This window comes from Scardinius erythrophthalmus (assembly GCF_964197995.2).
Source record: "Scardinius erythrophthalmus genome assembly, chromosome: 4".
Classification (NCBI taxonomy): domain Eukaryota; kingdom Metazoa; phylum Chordata; class Actinopteri; order Cypriniformes; family Leuciscidae; genus Scardinius; species Scardinius erythrophthalmus.
Genome location: NC_138224.1, coordinates 8,897,523 through 8,913,118, shown reverse-complemented (window position 1 = coordinate 8,913,118; position 15,596 = coordinate 8,897,523). Strand labels below are relative to the sequence as shown.

General features: G+C 43.4%; 1 protein-coding gene across 2 annotated transcripts in view; it reads left to right on the top strand.

Moving 5' to 3' along the window:
• Positions 1–15,135, top strand: part of tmtc2a (transmembrane O-mannosyltransferase targeting cadherins 2a) — a 41,508-nt gene extending 26,373 nt beyond the window's left edge. Inside the window, exons 9-13 of one of the 2 annotated variants that reach the window (XR_014030073.1) lie at positions 13,092–13,173; positions 13,521–13,635; positions 14,049–14,112; positions 14,367–14,670; positions 14,792–15,135. Coding sequence is in view for 1 of the 2 variants with exons in the window: in XM_081363965.1 (XP_081220091.1) it covers positions 13,092–13,173; positions 13,521–13,635; positions 14,049–14,112; positions 14,367–14,546 (441 nt within the window). In the remaining variant the exon portion in view is untranslated. Of the gene's footprint in view, positions 1–13,091; positions 13,174–13,520; positions 13,636–14,048; positions 14,113–14,366 lie in introns of both variants that reach the window. The other variant, XM_081363965.1, reaches the window with a different exon arrangement.
• Positions 15,136–15,596: the final 461 nt, after the last annotated feature.

The following is a 15,596-nucleotide window of genomic DNA, read 5'->3' as shown; positions in this document are numbered from 1 at the left end:
TGGGTTTGTGTCTCGGCACGGCTGGTCAAGAGTGCAGACTTTTGCCTCAAACCTGTTTGCTCACTTTAACCCCCCCCTCCCCACACACCACCAGCCCCTACTTGGCCTGTCCACTTAATACACACAGATTAAAACCGGTTATTACCCCTCAAGCACCGTGCTTAATTTAATTACTCTTTTCTTCTTGAAAACAGGTTATTGGTGAACTTGTGACCACCTGTTGAAGAACCGCGGCGTATTAGCTGGCTTTCTCTGTCAGGCGGTCAGAACAGCATCAGACAAAATGACTGAAGTTATGTCATGATGTTCCTCACAAGACCATTTTTGTCAGATGGCCAAAACGTGAAAGATTCAGGACATTTACTTCTGTTTCCTTTTCCGTTTAGCCTTGTATAGAGTTTAGCAGTCTGTTTTTGAACTTGAAGGTTCTAAGGTTTGTTTTACATTGAAAATATGTCCTCGAAAAGCTAATTTAACGCTTTAGTCAACAGATTAAATCGAGGTCTGGGGCTAAAACAATAGCTTTTTTTGTATTTACACTTTTTGGATTCAAATCTGCAGGTATTTAGTGGTTTTTGAAACCTTCAAGTATTATAGGCCTATACATTTGCTAAACGCTCTTGGACATAGTTGAATGCTTTTCAGGAACCGCGGCCAATGAGAGCATGAAATGCTACGGCTTTCCAAGCTATTTCTTTATCCTCTTATCTGAAGTGTTTGCCACAAAACTGTTCAGTGAAGCAAGCCTAATATAACCTCGCTGCTTATGACAAGAACGTTTGCAAAGGTAACACTAACATGGAAGCAATCAGCACTGAACTGTAAAGAAAGAGACAATTGAACATCAAACATGGAGAAACAGTCACACAAGTGTACTTTCCCACACTTTGATAATGTAACGACACTGACAGTCTATCCGGCCAGATGCTCTGAATTAGCGAATCCTGATTGTTTCTCTCATGCTAAAACACCTATGAGCATATACCCAGAAAGGCCTAGTTGACTAGCTTTCTGACACAAGTGTCTACAAGCAGGCCCTGGTTAATGTTTTACACGACTTAATGAAATAAACGAACAGGCCCCTGTTTGTTTCTCATACTATCACGTGCTGCGACCACAATTCCCTTACTGTGTCTAACGTTTGTCCTTTGTGTACTGAAGGCAAAATTACAAGACTTACCCCATTCAGTTGTTTTGGACAACTAGGACTATCTTGCTTCTCTCAGCAAAATTATATGACGCCTCAGGCTGTCAAGTTAGTCTGCCCACAGAACTACCTTTGTTTTTGCCGAGTAACACATTTTCAAATAGCCCCCAACCCCTCACGTGGTATGCACCACGAGATGCAACCGATGCTGACCTCACAGATACACGCAGACACGCACACTACCATATATGGACTTCCACTAGTAAAATCTCATTTTACCAACTATTACAACTGTGTAAAGAGTGTTCTGGGTGATTTGCATGTTCCCCAGAATGATATTAGAGTAGTTGTGTTTTTGAATTACAGTAATGTAATCTTAAACTGCCTTTGTGTCCACAAATAATGTATCTCTATGTTGCTATCCTTGTCAATAGTCGTTCTTAGTGTTATTTTGATCCCCTGGGCATGAAGAAGAAGATTTTTGATAAGAGACTGTGATAAACGTTATGGTTCCATGCGTTTTAATTCCCCGAGCATAATATCACATTTTGCCCCTCGTGATTCCACACGAGGGTCGGGCGGCATTAACACACCAGGACAATCTTCCTGCTCTAAACTGATTCGTCATCCAGAGAAAGGGGACGGTACACGGGACACTGATAAAAGCCAAAACCTTCAGTTTCTTTTCTCTCTTCTCCCTCCTCCAAAACTCTGGAAACCCAAGTCCGGACCGGCTTCGGCCTGCTTCTCTTTTCTTTTCTTTTGTTTCTTTTATGTTTTTCTATAGTCTAGTTTCGTTTTCCTATTCGCCTCGGTTCATTCACGAGCTGAATGAATTTAGCCTGAATCATTCCCGGCAACTGCACCTTAAAGAAAGAGACTATTTGAACCTCCCGCGCTCGCGCTCGCATGGAAGACACAGCACGCGCACGCCTCCCCTCACACGACTCACGCTGCTCTTAAAGACACGCAGGACCCTGCCTTCCTTCCTCATACAAACAGAACCATATGCAAGTATCGATTATTGAATTGAACTTTTAATGTGATTTCTTTGTTGTGTCTTAAGGGTTACTGTCTGTGTTTTTGCCATAGCCAACTGCGATCTCTGATCGCAGAGATTTTTGCTTTCACTTCCGATCTCATCTCCCATCCTTCTCTCTCTCTCATCCACTCTCTCTTAATCCTTGTCTGGCATTCTATCTTTTTCTAACTCTGATCATTTTATTCTCTCTCACTGTTATTCGTTATCTTGTATTGTTTAACTGTATTTTATGTATATAATAATCGTGTGTATTGTGTAGTTTGATATATTCCTTAGTTCGATGTATTATTAAATTCCATATGCCCTTGACTGACTCTGATTTAAATGCCCATATTACTTAGTCCCTGAAATGTTCGATCTTAGCTATATGCTTTCTCTTGGTACGATTTAAGTAACCTAATTTTACAAACACAGAAAGGTGTCTTTTCAAGGCCTGGAAAAGATACTCTTTCTCGTGGTTGTAAGGATAATTTTCCTTGAGAGTTAAGTTAATCTTACGTTCAATGTTTGCTGGACAAACAGATTGTTTGATAACTAAATTAATTCCATTAAAGTTATCCCATAACTTCGAGCTGAAATAAGAACAATTGATGTATTAATGCCGAACTATAACCCATTATGGTAATCGTTCATATATCAATCTAGTTCAGCTGCGATAAATTAATGTAACTGTATATGCAAAATATTAATCATATTTATGATTAATTATTAAAATTCCCTATAGATCATTTGAGCTAATATTAATGTACAACCCATTGTTCTTACAGTTATGGTGGAACGAATGCGGGGCATTTCAAACTTTGTTTATGGGCAAATTCAGTTTCAGTTAAATGTGTATTATGGCTATTGATAATTGTAACATTACACGCGCGTTTTTGTGAATTGTGAGAATGAGTCGTGCTCAAACTCACCAGCTGACTACAAAGTCAGTAGGCCTAACGTTACATTGCTAAAATATGCCTAAACAATTTTAGCACTGTTAAATGCTACGTACACTGCAGTAGCCTATTTAATATTACAAATGTCAGTAAGAGATGAAGAAATATCTCTGCAGTTGATACATTTCTAATATTTGTTTTAAATCGCTGTGAACGAATAATTCTCACGTGCGTATTACCGGTATTAATAAATATGTTTTGAAGCGAGCTTCCTTCTAAACATACCTTGCATGCAAATGTCGTTATTGAATTTGTGGTGAACCACAGTGATATTCAAAAATTAACGATAAAACTCCTGGTCGAAAAAATGGATTAGCTACCCAATTTTTAAACCAACACACTTAAATCATAAAGTGCTATTTTGATAAAGTGCGTATGGGAGTGCAACAGACGTACAATTCCTGTTGTCCACATTTGAGTATTTGCGGCGAAGAAACCCCGCCATACTCTCTTGTGCAGTATTAATAGCACCAAAAGGTCCGCCGAGACCTCTGTCTAATTTGTGATTGTTGCAGAAAATCAGCGCGTTACGCGATCTGAAAGCTCTTAGCTTTGAATCACATGGAAATTGGGTGTAATTCCATTAACTAAACGCCAGAGGGCGTTCGTTAAGTGTTTAGAAGTTTCAAATTACCCCCGCCTTCTGATTTCCGCCTGCATGAGCGCAACAACGCCATCTCGTGGCCAGTTATCAGATAACGCTCTCTTCACGGCTGAACTCATTTCCCTGTGAATTAATGTTTAAACTCTAAATAACTATTCGCATTTACAGCTTTGCTCGTGCGAATATTATTTTGTGTTAGACAATTTTCCTGCTGTTAACTGATACATTTACTCTGAGTTTGGTTCAAACAAGATTTGAATTAAAACCTAGATTAAATCTCAGCCATTCCCTTAGAGGAAACAACGGCACCTAGTGGCCGTCACCCGCGAGGTCGGTTCACTCAGCTCTCTTTTCGAATTGTTTACTTCCACTTTTCTCTTTTGATTATCTTAATAATTATTGATGAAACTTCACTGTTACCATTAATTATTATGGGATATTATTCTGAGTTTTCCTTTTACATGCTCTTTACATGCTCATTAAAATTTGATTTAAACTAGTTTGAACTTTAAATTTAAATTGAGTTGTGTATTCAGCCACTGACATCCACTTGAAGGAAACAGCACCATCGTGTGGCCTTGTGGATACTAAGTCGGCATCACTATTTTCCTCCTTTCACTCTTTTATATTGTCTTTCTCTCCTGATTATTTTTATAAGTAGGACTGATACTTTAGGGTATCTGGATTAGTATAAGATATCATTCTGATCTTTACATTTCCTTACATGCTTATTTTAAATTTTAATTTAAACAAGTTTTGAATTTTTAATTTGAATTAAGTTTTCGGTTTGCCAGGTTGAGCACAGAGAGGGAGCACGCCCCCTTGTGGTGAAAACCCACTACTGCGGCCTGCTTCTTCTCCTGGGTTCATCCTGTCATTTCATTTTGATTTTGATTTTCAAATTTTATTTTTATTCTATTATTTTATTCTACTTTTTCCTATCTCTCTTTTGGGTTAGGTTATTTTGATAATTACCATCATTATCATAATTTCCTTTTCATTTTATTATTATTTAGTAAAACCTTTGACTCCTATTGCCACATAAACAATCCATTTGGTTTAAACAAACTAGCCTTAATTCACTTTAAGTTTCACTTGTTTATCCTCTGTGTATTTATAGGTGGCATTCACTTGAGCACTGTGGGGAGTTGCAGTCATCTCGGGTTGGTTTCCGCGAGCGAGGTTGCCCAACTGGCGTTACTGACACTTGCCGTTACGTGAATTTCAGACACTTCCAAATCCCGTACCATCGTTGCGGCACGCAACTGCGACATTAGCAATTTGCCACTCCAAAGGTCAACCGCGCCAGCCGACACACACAAAGCAATTTTGGGACAATAAACCCGAACTGGGGCCTAAAAGTGGGCCACTCTTCAGGAGAGTTCCGGGCTAAAACCCAATTTTGCCGTGTTGTCTGGCCGGGGAAACCTTGGTGTTGCCAGGTTGTGCTGTAAAGTCGCAAGTTGTCTGAGAGGGCGCAGCGAGGTACAGGGAGATAACGAAGCTGCCTGAGGACACTGCGGTCAGGTGTTGGGAACCGTCGGAGGGGTTGACTGAGCCACGGGTCCCACCAGAGCGGCTTCAATTCACCACAGGTAAACTAAATTTAGTAAAACCCCTTTCCTGTCTAAGCCACAAAAGATTAGATATTCCCTTGGGTACATTCTAGATGTTTGGCCCATCTCTTCTCTAAGCCATACCATCTTCCTAGGTTTCCTACCCCGATAGCCCCACTCACCTGTTGGCCTATCTCAAACCCTAGCAGTGGTAATAGCTTAGGTCTCTTTATCCTCTTGAACACGTACTGTGTTACTATTCTGTTTATTTAATTTCAGACCTAGTCATCACTAGTGTTTTGTTTTACCTCAGTCTTTTCTATCCTTTGTTCTGTTGTGATTTGGTTCTTTCATTTCACCTAGAGACAGTAACCTGTGAGAGCCACCAAGGAAGCTAAATAGTAGAGTGATAACCAGCAGCCAGTGTCACCACGTGACCCGCTAGGCTACTGCCTGTCAAATTTCCATTGCAGGTCCTTTGTCGACCCAAGTTAATTGGAACTGTCTAACTGTGCATCAGTTAGCCCCAAAATTCTCATAAACGGCATAGCCCGTATGAGTATAGCTCGTTAACCTTAGAACGAACTTGCATTGGTCTCTTTTTGTGTGTGCTGTGCTTCTCTCACCCACAGTGAGCCAGGATGTCCCGTTCATCCAGTCCAGCAGTCCACGGGGGCAGCCTCTCGACATGGTTGAAAGCAATGACTACCCCCTTCCTGCCCAAGGACGCCAGTGACCTGCAGCATCTGAGCCAAACGCAACTGGACACCGAGCTAGACGAGCTGATAACACACGATCCTACCCAAAGCTACAACTACAAAGACTGGGCCAGGATCGTCAGCAGCGTCACCCACAACGTCGTCGCCCAGGCGAGGCTCAGCGAACGGCGCAACATCGACCTGGAGCAGCAAGCAGCAGCGCTACAGCTTCAAGTGGAGGAGGCCTGGAAAGACCAGGCCCGAACCCAGAGTCGTCTAGATCAGCTCCTCCTCGAGACCCAGAACCAGCGCGAGAAAGAGGACGCCACAGATCCAGCGCTACAGAAAGAAGTAGAAAGACTTCGAAATGCCCTGCAAGATCTGCGCCTTGACACAGACCAAAGAGAACAGTTGGAGAGAGAATCCAGAAAAGAACTCGACGAAAAACTCCAACAAAGTGACGCTCTCCTAGAGAGAGCCGAGACTGAACTAAAGGAAACAAACGCTAAAGCCAGGGCCTGCGAAAAACACTTGCAAGCGGCCCGAGCGAAAATCAGCGAGCTTACTCTGCAGAGAGACGAGCTCCAAGATGAACTTGACACTGTTCATGCAGAACTGAGACATTCTTACAGACTACAGAGTGGCTGGAACAGAGAAACACACATCACAGAGTTTCTCCCGGCCAGCCACCCCAACCCTTTCAGCCAAGAACCCAGAGCTGAAAAGGGAGATGTAAGCCCACGGCTCAAGACATCACCAGCCAGCTTTCAAGAACACCTGTCAGCAGCAAAAGGGGGAGGACCCTTTCAGACAACCCATGCCACTAACCACGGCACGACCCCCCGAGAACTTGACAAGCTAGCCCGAAACATTCCTATGTTCGATCCAGATTCTGCAGAAGGTTGTGACATTCATGCTTATTTAAAAGATATTGACTTTCACTTGCAAACTGTCGCCAATTTGACAGCTTGGGACAATTTGTATCTGTTAAGAATAACGGCTAGCAGTGATGTTCGTAGCTTCCTAGACCGTCAAACTGAGGCTGTCAAAACGGACATCCAACAATTACGGCAAGCTTTGATCCGCGAATTCTCTGATCCAGACTCCGATCAAGGTTTCATCGTTGCTGTAGACCTCAAGCAAGGTCGGCGTGAACACCCCCAGATCTACTACAACCGACTCCGACAAGCCTTCTTTGGAGCACGGAATGAGCCCGGGATGGAACAGGATGTTACCTTTAAAACTCTTTTCCTGCGGAATCTCCATCCAACCTTATCCCATCATATTGGGGTTCTGGCCGATGCACGGACCATGTCTACCCAACAGCTGCGTGACTTAGCCCATAAAGCTTACACCAAGCAAAAGACTATTTCTGAAAAGACTGTGAAAAACCCCACAATCTATTCTGTTTCTGAGCACTGTTCAGAACTGACTTTAGAGGGTGCCCCACAACACCACAGTCACAGACATTTTTACAGAGAGTCACGACCGTTCCAAACCAGCAGAGGGCAACACAATCGCGGTGGTGCTCGTCCAAAGCACCAGAGCGAGCGCTCTGAAAGATTCCGGGAAGCCGGCCGGCAACCCAAGAAGAGCCGACCTCCACCGTCCAGGACAACAAGCCCAGACAGAGAGTGGAACCACTCTCGACACGACACTGGTAAGCTCAAGCCTGAGCTCACATCACATAACCACAGTGCAGCCACGTCTGAAACAGCAGAGATCCTAAGGGTGCTGAAAGAGCTTCTTCACCAGAAACGCTGCAAGAAAGACAAGAAGGACGAGCCAGACATCTTATGCCTAAGCATAAGAACTGAAACCAAACCGTCTGACCGCCATCTGACTGAGCCAAGCACCCCGAACACTGCTCGTCATCCACAGACCACAGAGCTAACTGTCACATCACAAAGTGACAGCATCACCAAAGCTCCACAGCTGACAGCTGCACACCCTGAACGAGACGGCACACTTCCTCACACCAGGTACCAAAATACCAAGGTACCAGGAAACGCTGTTCTGTCTAACTGCCTCCACAGCAAGCTACAAGAGACCAGTCCTAACCACCCAACGACCGTTACACCTGTCCCGATGCCAATGTTTTTGGGCAACCTGATCAAAAAGGGGGTGGCCCAAAAACTCTACCTGAACGTCACGTTGGAAAAGGAAGTGAGCATGGAAGCCTTGATCGACACAGGATCAGACATTACGATAATTTCAGTCCAACTGTTCCAAAGACTCCAATTTGAAGCTAAGAGACAAGACCGAACTCTTACACCTCAAACTTGTGAACTGAACGTACAGTCATACAGTCAACATGACATCCGGCTCGAACAGGTAGCTCACATTCACCTGACAATTGGTCCTTTGAGTCTACTCAGTCCAGTGTTCATCTCAAAAATGGACACTTTTCCATTCCTCATCGGCAGAGACCTTCTAGATCATTTTGAACCGTTACTGGACTTGAAACAGCTCAAGATCTGGGCTCAAGTACGAGAACTTTGCCCCCTCCAGTCACAGCCAGACGGTCAGGTCACAAAGGTCACAGAGTTCATGGGAACTCCCACAGCCAGCCAGGAAGACACAGACTCAGCACCAACTGAAGGTTTGAATCCGCTACCCTGCACCTTACAGCCCACCAAAGACTTTGACACTTGCTGCCTCAATGTCATGACTGACCTGCAGCGACATGACCTCATTCAAGCCATTGCCAAGCCTGGTGCATTAAACAACAAGCTGTGGTCACTTTCAACCCACCCACCCACCCTAGAGGTTGAAGAGCTTACACACAGCATAAAAACTTTACAAGCTCAACTGCCTACCTCAGAGCCGCTTACGCTGGCTCCGCTAGTTGAAAAGACAACCATAATGGACATGCGGACTTCTGTCACCTACATACAGACTCTCCTTATCCACCCTCACACGCCGTCTGACCCCACTGACAACCAGTGCCTCAGACCTGTGCATGACTCAACGCACATGCTGCGCGTACAGAACAACATTATGAGTTGTGCACCGATTGACATCACTATGCCAAGGCATGTAATGCCACGGCGCACAAAGGGGGATAAACTGCTAATGTTCGTCTATAACGCATCATGTGCTGCACACCGCGACACCAGAGACACTGACGAGACACTGAAGCAAGCGACAAGCCGACAGCAAGATGTGGCAAAACATGGGCCAAGGCGAACTAAACCCAGTCGCCGCCCACGAAGTAAAAAGACTGCCCTGTCCAATCAAAGACAACCCTTGCTGGCTTCTTCCTCCCCTTTCTCTCTCTCTCTCCCTGTTGTCTGTACCAGGTTGCTGCCGTGGTTCGCCATGCTGTACTGACAGCCAACCAGAGGACAGCTGCCACTGAGAGAACAACTGAGACTCCAGATCACCGACGACAGGACCTACCCCCAGCAAGTGCATGTTCGACTCATCCAGCCCCGCCCGGTCTACAGAGCACACTACCCCAGCTCCGTAGCCCAATACATCTGGACAAGTGTCCGACGGACACAGGACTCCCTCTCTCACGCCGAGGCCAAGGTCGAACACATGTTCAACCAACTTGAGAAAGTGACTGTTGCACAATCGGGACTCCTAAGCACCAACCACCACTCCAGCCGGTTTCTGGGAGCGTTGCTCGAAGCCGTAGCTGCCGCCAGAACTCTGTTTAACATTGGTATGTCCAGTGTAAATGCAGCGAACCAGACCGCAAACTCCATGAAGCCGCGGTTTAGTGTCTTACAGAGTGACTTTGTCCAGACTCAGCTGGTTACAGCGCCAACGACAGACATGCTGTGGGAGGTTAGCTCCTCCAATGACAGCATAGCCACAGGTGTAATCCCACCGTACCTGATACTAAGCCTGATGCTAACTGTGCTGGCTTCCGCCATCAACACGCCAGCTGACCTTCTACAAAAACACCTGGCCTACTCTCTGGGTAGTGCCATCTCACTCTGCGTCGATCCTGAGCAGAGAGAAGTGTGCTTTCTCCTACATCTGCCCATCATCGAGTCAAGCCAAGTCTACAGACTTACAGACATTTGCAAGGTCAGGGTTTGGAAACGCAACACACACATCAAGATACGCACTCCAGACGTGGTGGCCTACCACGACAGCGACACACAACCGTACTCAGCCCCAAACCTGCACCTGTGCACTATGACCAAAGACATTTATTATCTCTGCCCTGCCGAAGCTAAGCCTCACACACAAGTGACAGAGACGCAAGCAGAGATTGTAGGTGAAAGTTGGCTTGCTAACACACCTGTGCACACCGCCACTGTCACTCACGACCAGCATGACACAAACAGCCGTGTCAACATGCTCAACCAGAATACGGGACTTCAAGTATCGAAAGGTGTCACCCTACACCTTGATGGCTTGGCATGGTACCATCTTCCGAGCAAAGAGTACCAGACAGCACTGAAACTCCCATCCTCCAAGAACTTCAACTTCACCTTGAATCCAGGACTGGAACTCTGGATTGAGAAAAGGGGGTCCCAACTCACCGACCCTGCACTGTCTCGACGACCTGTTCTGAACACTTCATCTGCGGTCCAAGCCGGGACCGCCGCCGACATTGTGCAGTGCACCTCTGCAGGTAATCAGCCACACCCTAACACTAGGTTGGCCTCTATCCTGTACAGAAGACTCAACGAGATGCGATACTGCCAAGCTCATGAAAGCTGTGCACCTCTGCAGGTCTCAGATGGAATCCCCGGAAAGGGGGTGTCAAGTCAGAGACCACGCCAAACCTCATCGAGATGAAGCCTCAGCTCCAAGAACCACCTGCCTTCCCCCATCATGATCCACCTGCTACACAACCATCATGATCCACCTGCTAAACAACCATCAGGATTCACCTGTCATCAGCCCATCGTGATGATTATCGTCCGATGATGTCCACACAGGGACTTCATCCGACGAAAAGGGGGAGATGTAACGACACTGACAGTCTATCCGGCCAGATGCTCTGAATTAGCGAATCCTGATTGTTTCTCTCATGCTAAAACACCTATGAGCATATACCCAGAAAGGCCTAGTTGACTAGCTTTCTGACACAAGTGTCTACAAGCAGGCCCTGGTTAATGTTTTACACGACTTAATGAAATAAACGAACAGGCCCCTGTTTGTTTCTCATACTATCACGTGCTGCGACCACAATTCCCTTACTGTGTCTAACGTTTGTCCTTTGTGTACTGAAGGCAAAATTACAAGACTTACCCCATTCAGTTGTTTTGGACAACTAGGACTATCTTGCTTCTCTCAGCAAAATTATATGACGCCTCAGGCTGTCAAGTTAGTCTGCCCACAGAACTACCTTTGTTTTTGCCGAGTAACACATTTTCAAATAGCCCCCAACCCCTCACGTGGTATGCACCACGAGATGCAACCGATGCTGACCTCACAGATACACGCAGACACGCACACTACCATATATGGACTTCCACTAGTAAAATCTCATTTTACCAACTATTACAACTGTGTAAAGAGTGTTCTGGGTGATTTGCATGTTCCCCAGAATGATATTAGAGTAGTTGTGTTTTTGAATTACAGTAATGTAATCTTAAACTGCCTTTGTGTCCACAAATAATGTATCTCTATGTTGCTATCCTTGTCAATAGTCGTTCTTAGTGTTATTTTGATCCCCTGGGCATGAAGAAGAAGATTTTTGATAAGAGACTGTGATAAACGTTATGGTTCCATGCGTTTTAATTCCCCGAGCATAATATCACATTTTGCCCCTCGTGATTCCACACGAGGGTCGGGCGGCATTAACACACCAGGACAATCTTCCTGCTCTAAACTGATTCGTCATCCAGAGAAAGGGGACGGTACACGGGACACTGATAAAAGCCAAAACCTTCAGTTTCTTTTCTCTCTTCTCCCTCCTCCAAAACTCTGGAAACCCAAGTCCGGACCGGCTTCGGCCTGCTTCTCTTTTCTTTTCTTTTGTTTCTTTTATGTTTTTCTATAGTCTAGTTTCGTTTTCCTATTCGCCTCGGTTCATTCACGAGCTGAATGAATTTAGCCTGAATCATTCCCGGCAACTGCACCTTAAAGAAAGAGACTATTTGAACCTCCCGCGCTCGCGCTCGCATGGAAGACACAGCACGCGCACGCCTCCCCTCACACGACTCACGCTGCTCTTAAAGACACGCAGGACCCTGCCTTCCTTCCTCATACAAACAGAACCATATGCAAGTATCGATTATTGAATTGAACTTTTAATGTGATTTCTTTGTTGTGTCTTAAGGGTTACTGTCTGTGTTTTTGCCATAGCCAACTGCGATCTCTGATCGCAGAGATTTTTGCTTTCACTTCCGATCTCATCTCCCATCCTTCTCTCTCTCTCATCCACTCTCTCTTAATCCTTGTCTGGCATTCTATCTTTTTCTAACTCTGATCATTTTATTCTCTCTCACTGTTATTCGTTATCTTGTATTGTTTAACTGTATTTTATGTATATAATAATCGTGTGTATTGTGTAGTTTGATATATTCCTTAGTTCGATGTATTATTAAATTCCATATGCCCTTGACTGACTCTGATTTAAATGCCCATATTACTTAGTCCCTGAAATGTTCGATCTTAGCTATATGCTTTCTCTTGGTACGATTTAAGTAACCTAATTTTACAAACACAGAAAGGTGTCTTTTCAAGGCCTGGAAAAGATACTCTTTCTCGTGGTTGTAAGGATAATTTTCCTTGAGAGTTAAGTTAATCTTACGTTCAATGTTTGCTGGACAAACAGATTGTTTGATAACTAAATTAATTCCATTAAAGTTATCCCATAACTTCGAGCTGAAATAAGAACAATTGATGTATTAATGCCGAACTATAACCCATTATGGTAATCGTTCATATATCAATCTAGTTCAGCTGCGATAAATTAATGTAACTGTATATGCAAAATATTAATCATATTTATGATTAATTATTAAAATTCCCTATAGATCATTTGAGCTAATATTAATGTACAACCCATTGTTCTTACAATAACATCTAACATCATGTACAGTATAGCGTAAATTTAAAGGATCAGGTTACGACTATGTCCCTTTAATAGTAACGGTGGGTGTAGTTGTAATTATTTCTTAATTTCTCCACAGGGACAAAAGTCTGAAGCAGAGCGTTACTTCCTGAAGGCAATCGAGCTGGATCCTACTAGAGGAAACTGCTATATGCATTACGGTAGGATCTGATTCGATTCCATTCTTCTTTTATTATTATTATTATTATTATTATTATTAATAAATATATGTATAATATATAATTTGATACATTTCTTTCTTTCTTATCACTTAAATTAATCCGTAAAGTAGGAGAGGTTCATTGTGCTTCATGTCCTGCCTCCTGCATATCTGATCTTCGACTGCTGTGTTTGAGTTGATTTACATCCTGTGATCTCAATCTCTTTCTCTCTCTATCTCTTTCTCTCTCTATCTCTTTCTCTCTCTCTCTCTCTCTCTCTCTCTCTCTCTCTCTCTCTCTCTCTCTCTCTCTCTCTCTCTCTCTCTCTCTCTCTCTCTCTCTCTCAGGTCAGTTTCTGTGTGAAGAGTCTCGTCTGGGAGAGGCAGCAGTAATGGCTCAGAAAGCTGCAGAGCTGGACAGTTCTGAGTTTGACGTGGTGTTCAGCGCTGCTCATATGCTCAGGTGTGTGTGTCTGTCAAACATTCATATGGCTTTATCTGCACACTTGTTTCAGATGGATTGCAGGTGGACTCCACGTGTTTCATCATCTACAATGAAACAAGGGACAAGGGAATATTTTGCGATAATGACTAGCTGACTTTACATTATTCTGCTTATTCCAAAGCTGCTTTCCAAATAAAAACATGGACATATTGTTTTTACTTACAGCTTAGCTAATTAATTATTCTAACTTGTGTTGATGTGAGAAGAGGCAGCAGAGTATTATTAGAGAAATTAAAGTCACACTATGTACAGTAGAGGGCTAGTTGCCTGGGCCAACACTCATTATGCAGCAATATTAATCATTTATTATGTATGCAAAATAATTTTCATAATAACTTACAGGTTCTAGTAATGTGTGTGTTTGTCCACAGACAGGCCAGTCTGAATGAGGCAGCTGAAAGGTATTATGGGAAGGCAGCTGATTTAAGACCTGATGTAAGAACCTTCTTCAGCCAGATGTTAAATATATTTTTGTTTGTAGTAACCTTGCACAATTATTGAATCTTCAATATGCATTAATTACAAACAACTATACAAATTTTCTGAAGTTTCTGAATTTTCTGAAGTGAATATTTGTTGCATTTGCTCTTTTAGAATGTTCAGTTTTTTTTCTTACACAATTCTAGAACCACATTCTATAATCCATCCATGATTCTCTCTTTTTGTGCCGGCTTTTCTCGTTCTCCCAGCATCCAGCAGCTCTGATGAATCTCGGGGCCATCCTCCATCTTAATGGGAAGCTGAAGGAAGCTGAGAGCAACTACCTCCGTGCGCTGCAGCTCAAACCAGACGACCTTATCACTCAGTCCAACCTCCACAAACTCTGGAATGTCATGCAGAAACAGGGTCTAAGATCCTCTGGAACTTGATCTGCTGATGTAACCTCTGCAGAGATTGCATCTGTGGACGTCTGATCTTATTTGAGATGGATTTCTCTGAATATTGAGCCCTTACTGTGGACAGATGTTGGTTAAAACTTGAACTGGTCTAGAGGTTAGGAATGAAGATGGAGCCTCTGTGAAGTTCTGTATTGAACCGTAAATAGTGTAAGAGAACAGTAAAGTGAACTTGAAAGAGTGTAATAGCCTCTGAATTCTTCTTCTCACACACGCAGGAGAGGTGGTGTTTGCAACAACCTGGATTGTATTCTTCTGAGAGCAGTGACCCGGATGAACTGTCTTGCGTATACAGTTCTAAACATGTCAGCGGTAACTCATACCAACTGAAGTGTCATATATTGTCATTACGCAGATATTTAAAATGTCTCTTGTTAATTTATTGTTGATAAATCAGCGATTTTGTCACTTGAAATAGTTGTTAATAGAACTTACAATCTCTCATCACCCAGTGCTGAATCTATTATGAAGCACTATGTTGTTGCTGACTTCCATAGAGCTTAATTTGTTTAATCAGACTTTTTACCAAAACATTTTACCACAATAAAATGTCAGTTTGCCCAAATAATCATTCAGAATTTTTATTATAAGAAAGAACGGAACATTTTCTGTCCCAGTAAGCGTTCAACATTGAGACCCTCTCCTGACAAGACGTTTATCAGCTCATTTCATGAATGTTTTGCTGCACTCTATCTGAAGAGTAACACATTACAGCAAGGATGCCAAATCTGTTCCTGGAGAACACAACTGTACCAGCTAATTAGGATCTTCAGGAACACGTGATAATTACAGACAGGTGTGTTGAATCAGGGTTGGATAGGTAGGTTGATCTTCAGGAACAGGATTGGACTCCCCTGAATTACGTCTGCCTGTATTTTATGGAAGTAAAATAATGTCAAATGTTTTTGAAACAAAAAGCCTGTTGAATTGCACTACTTGAAAAAAAATAGGCATTGCATTAACCATGCTTGCATTTTAATGCATTGTATTTTTAGGGCTTGCATTTTTATGGGCTGAAATTCA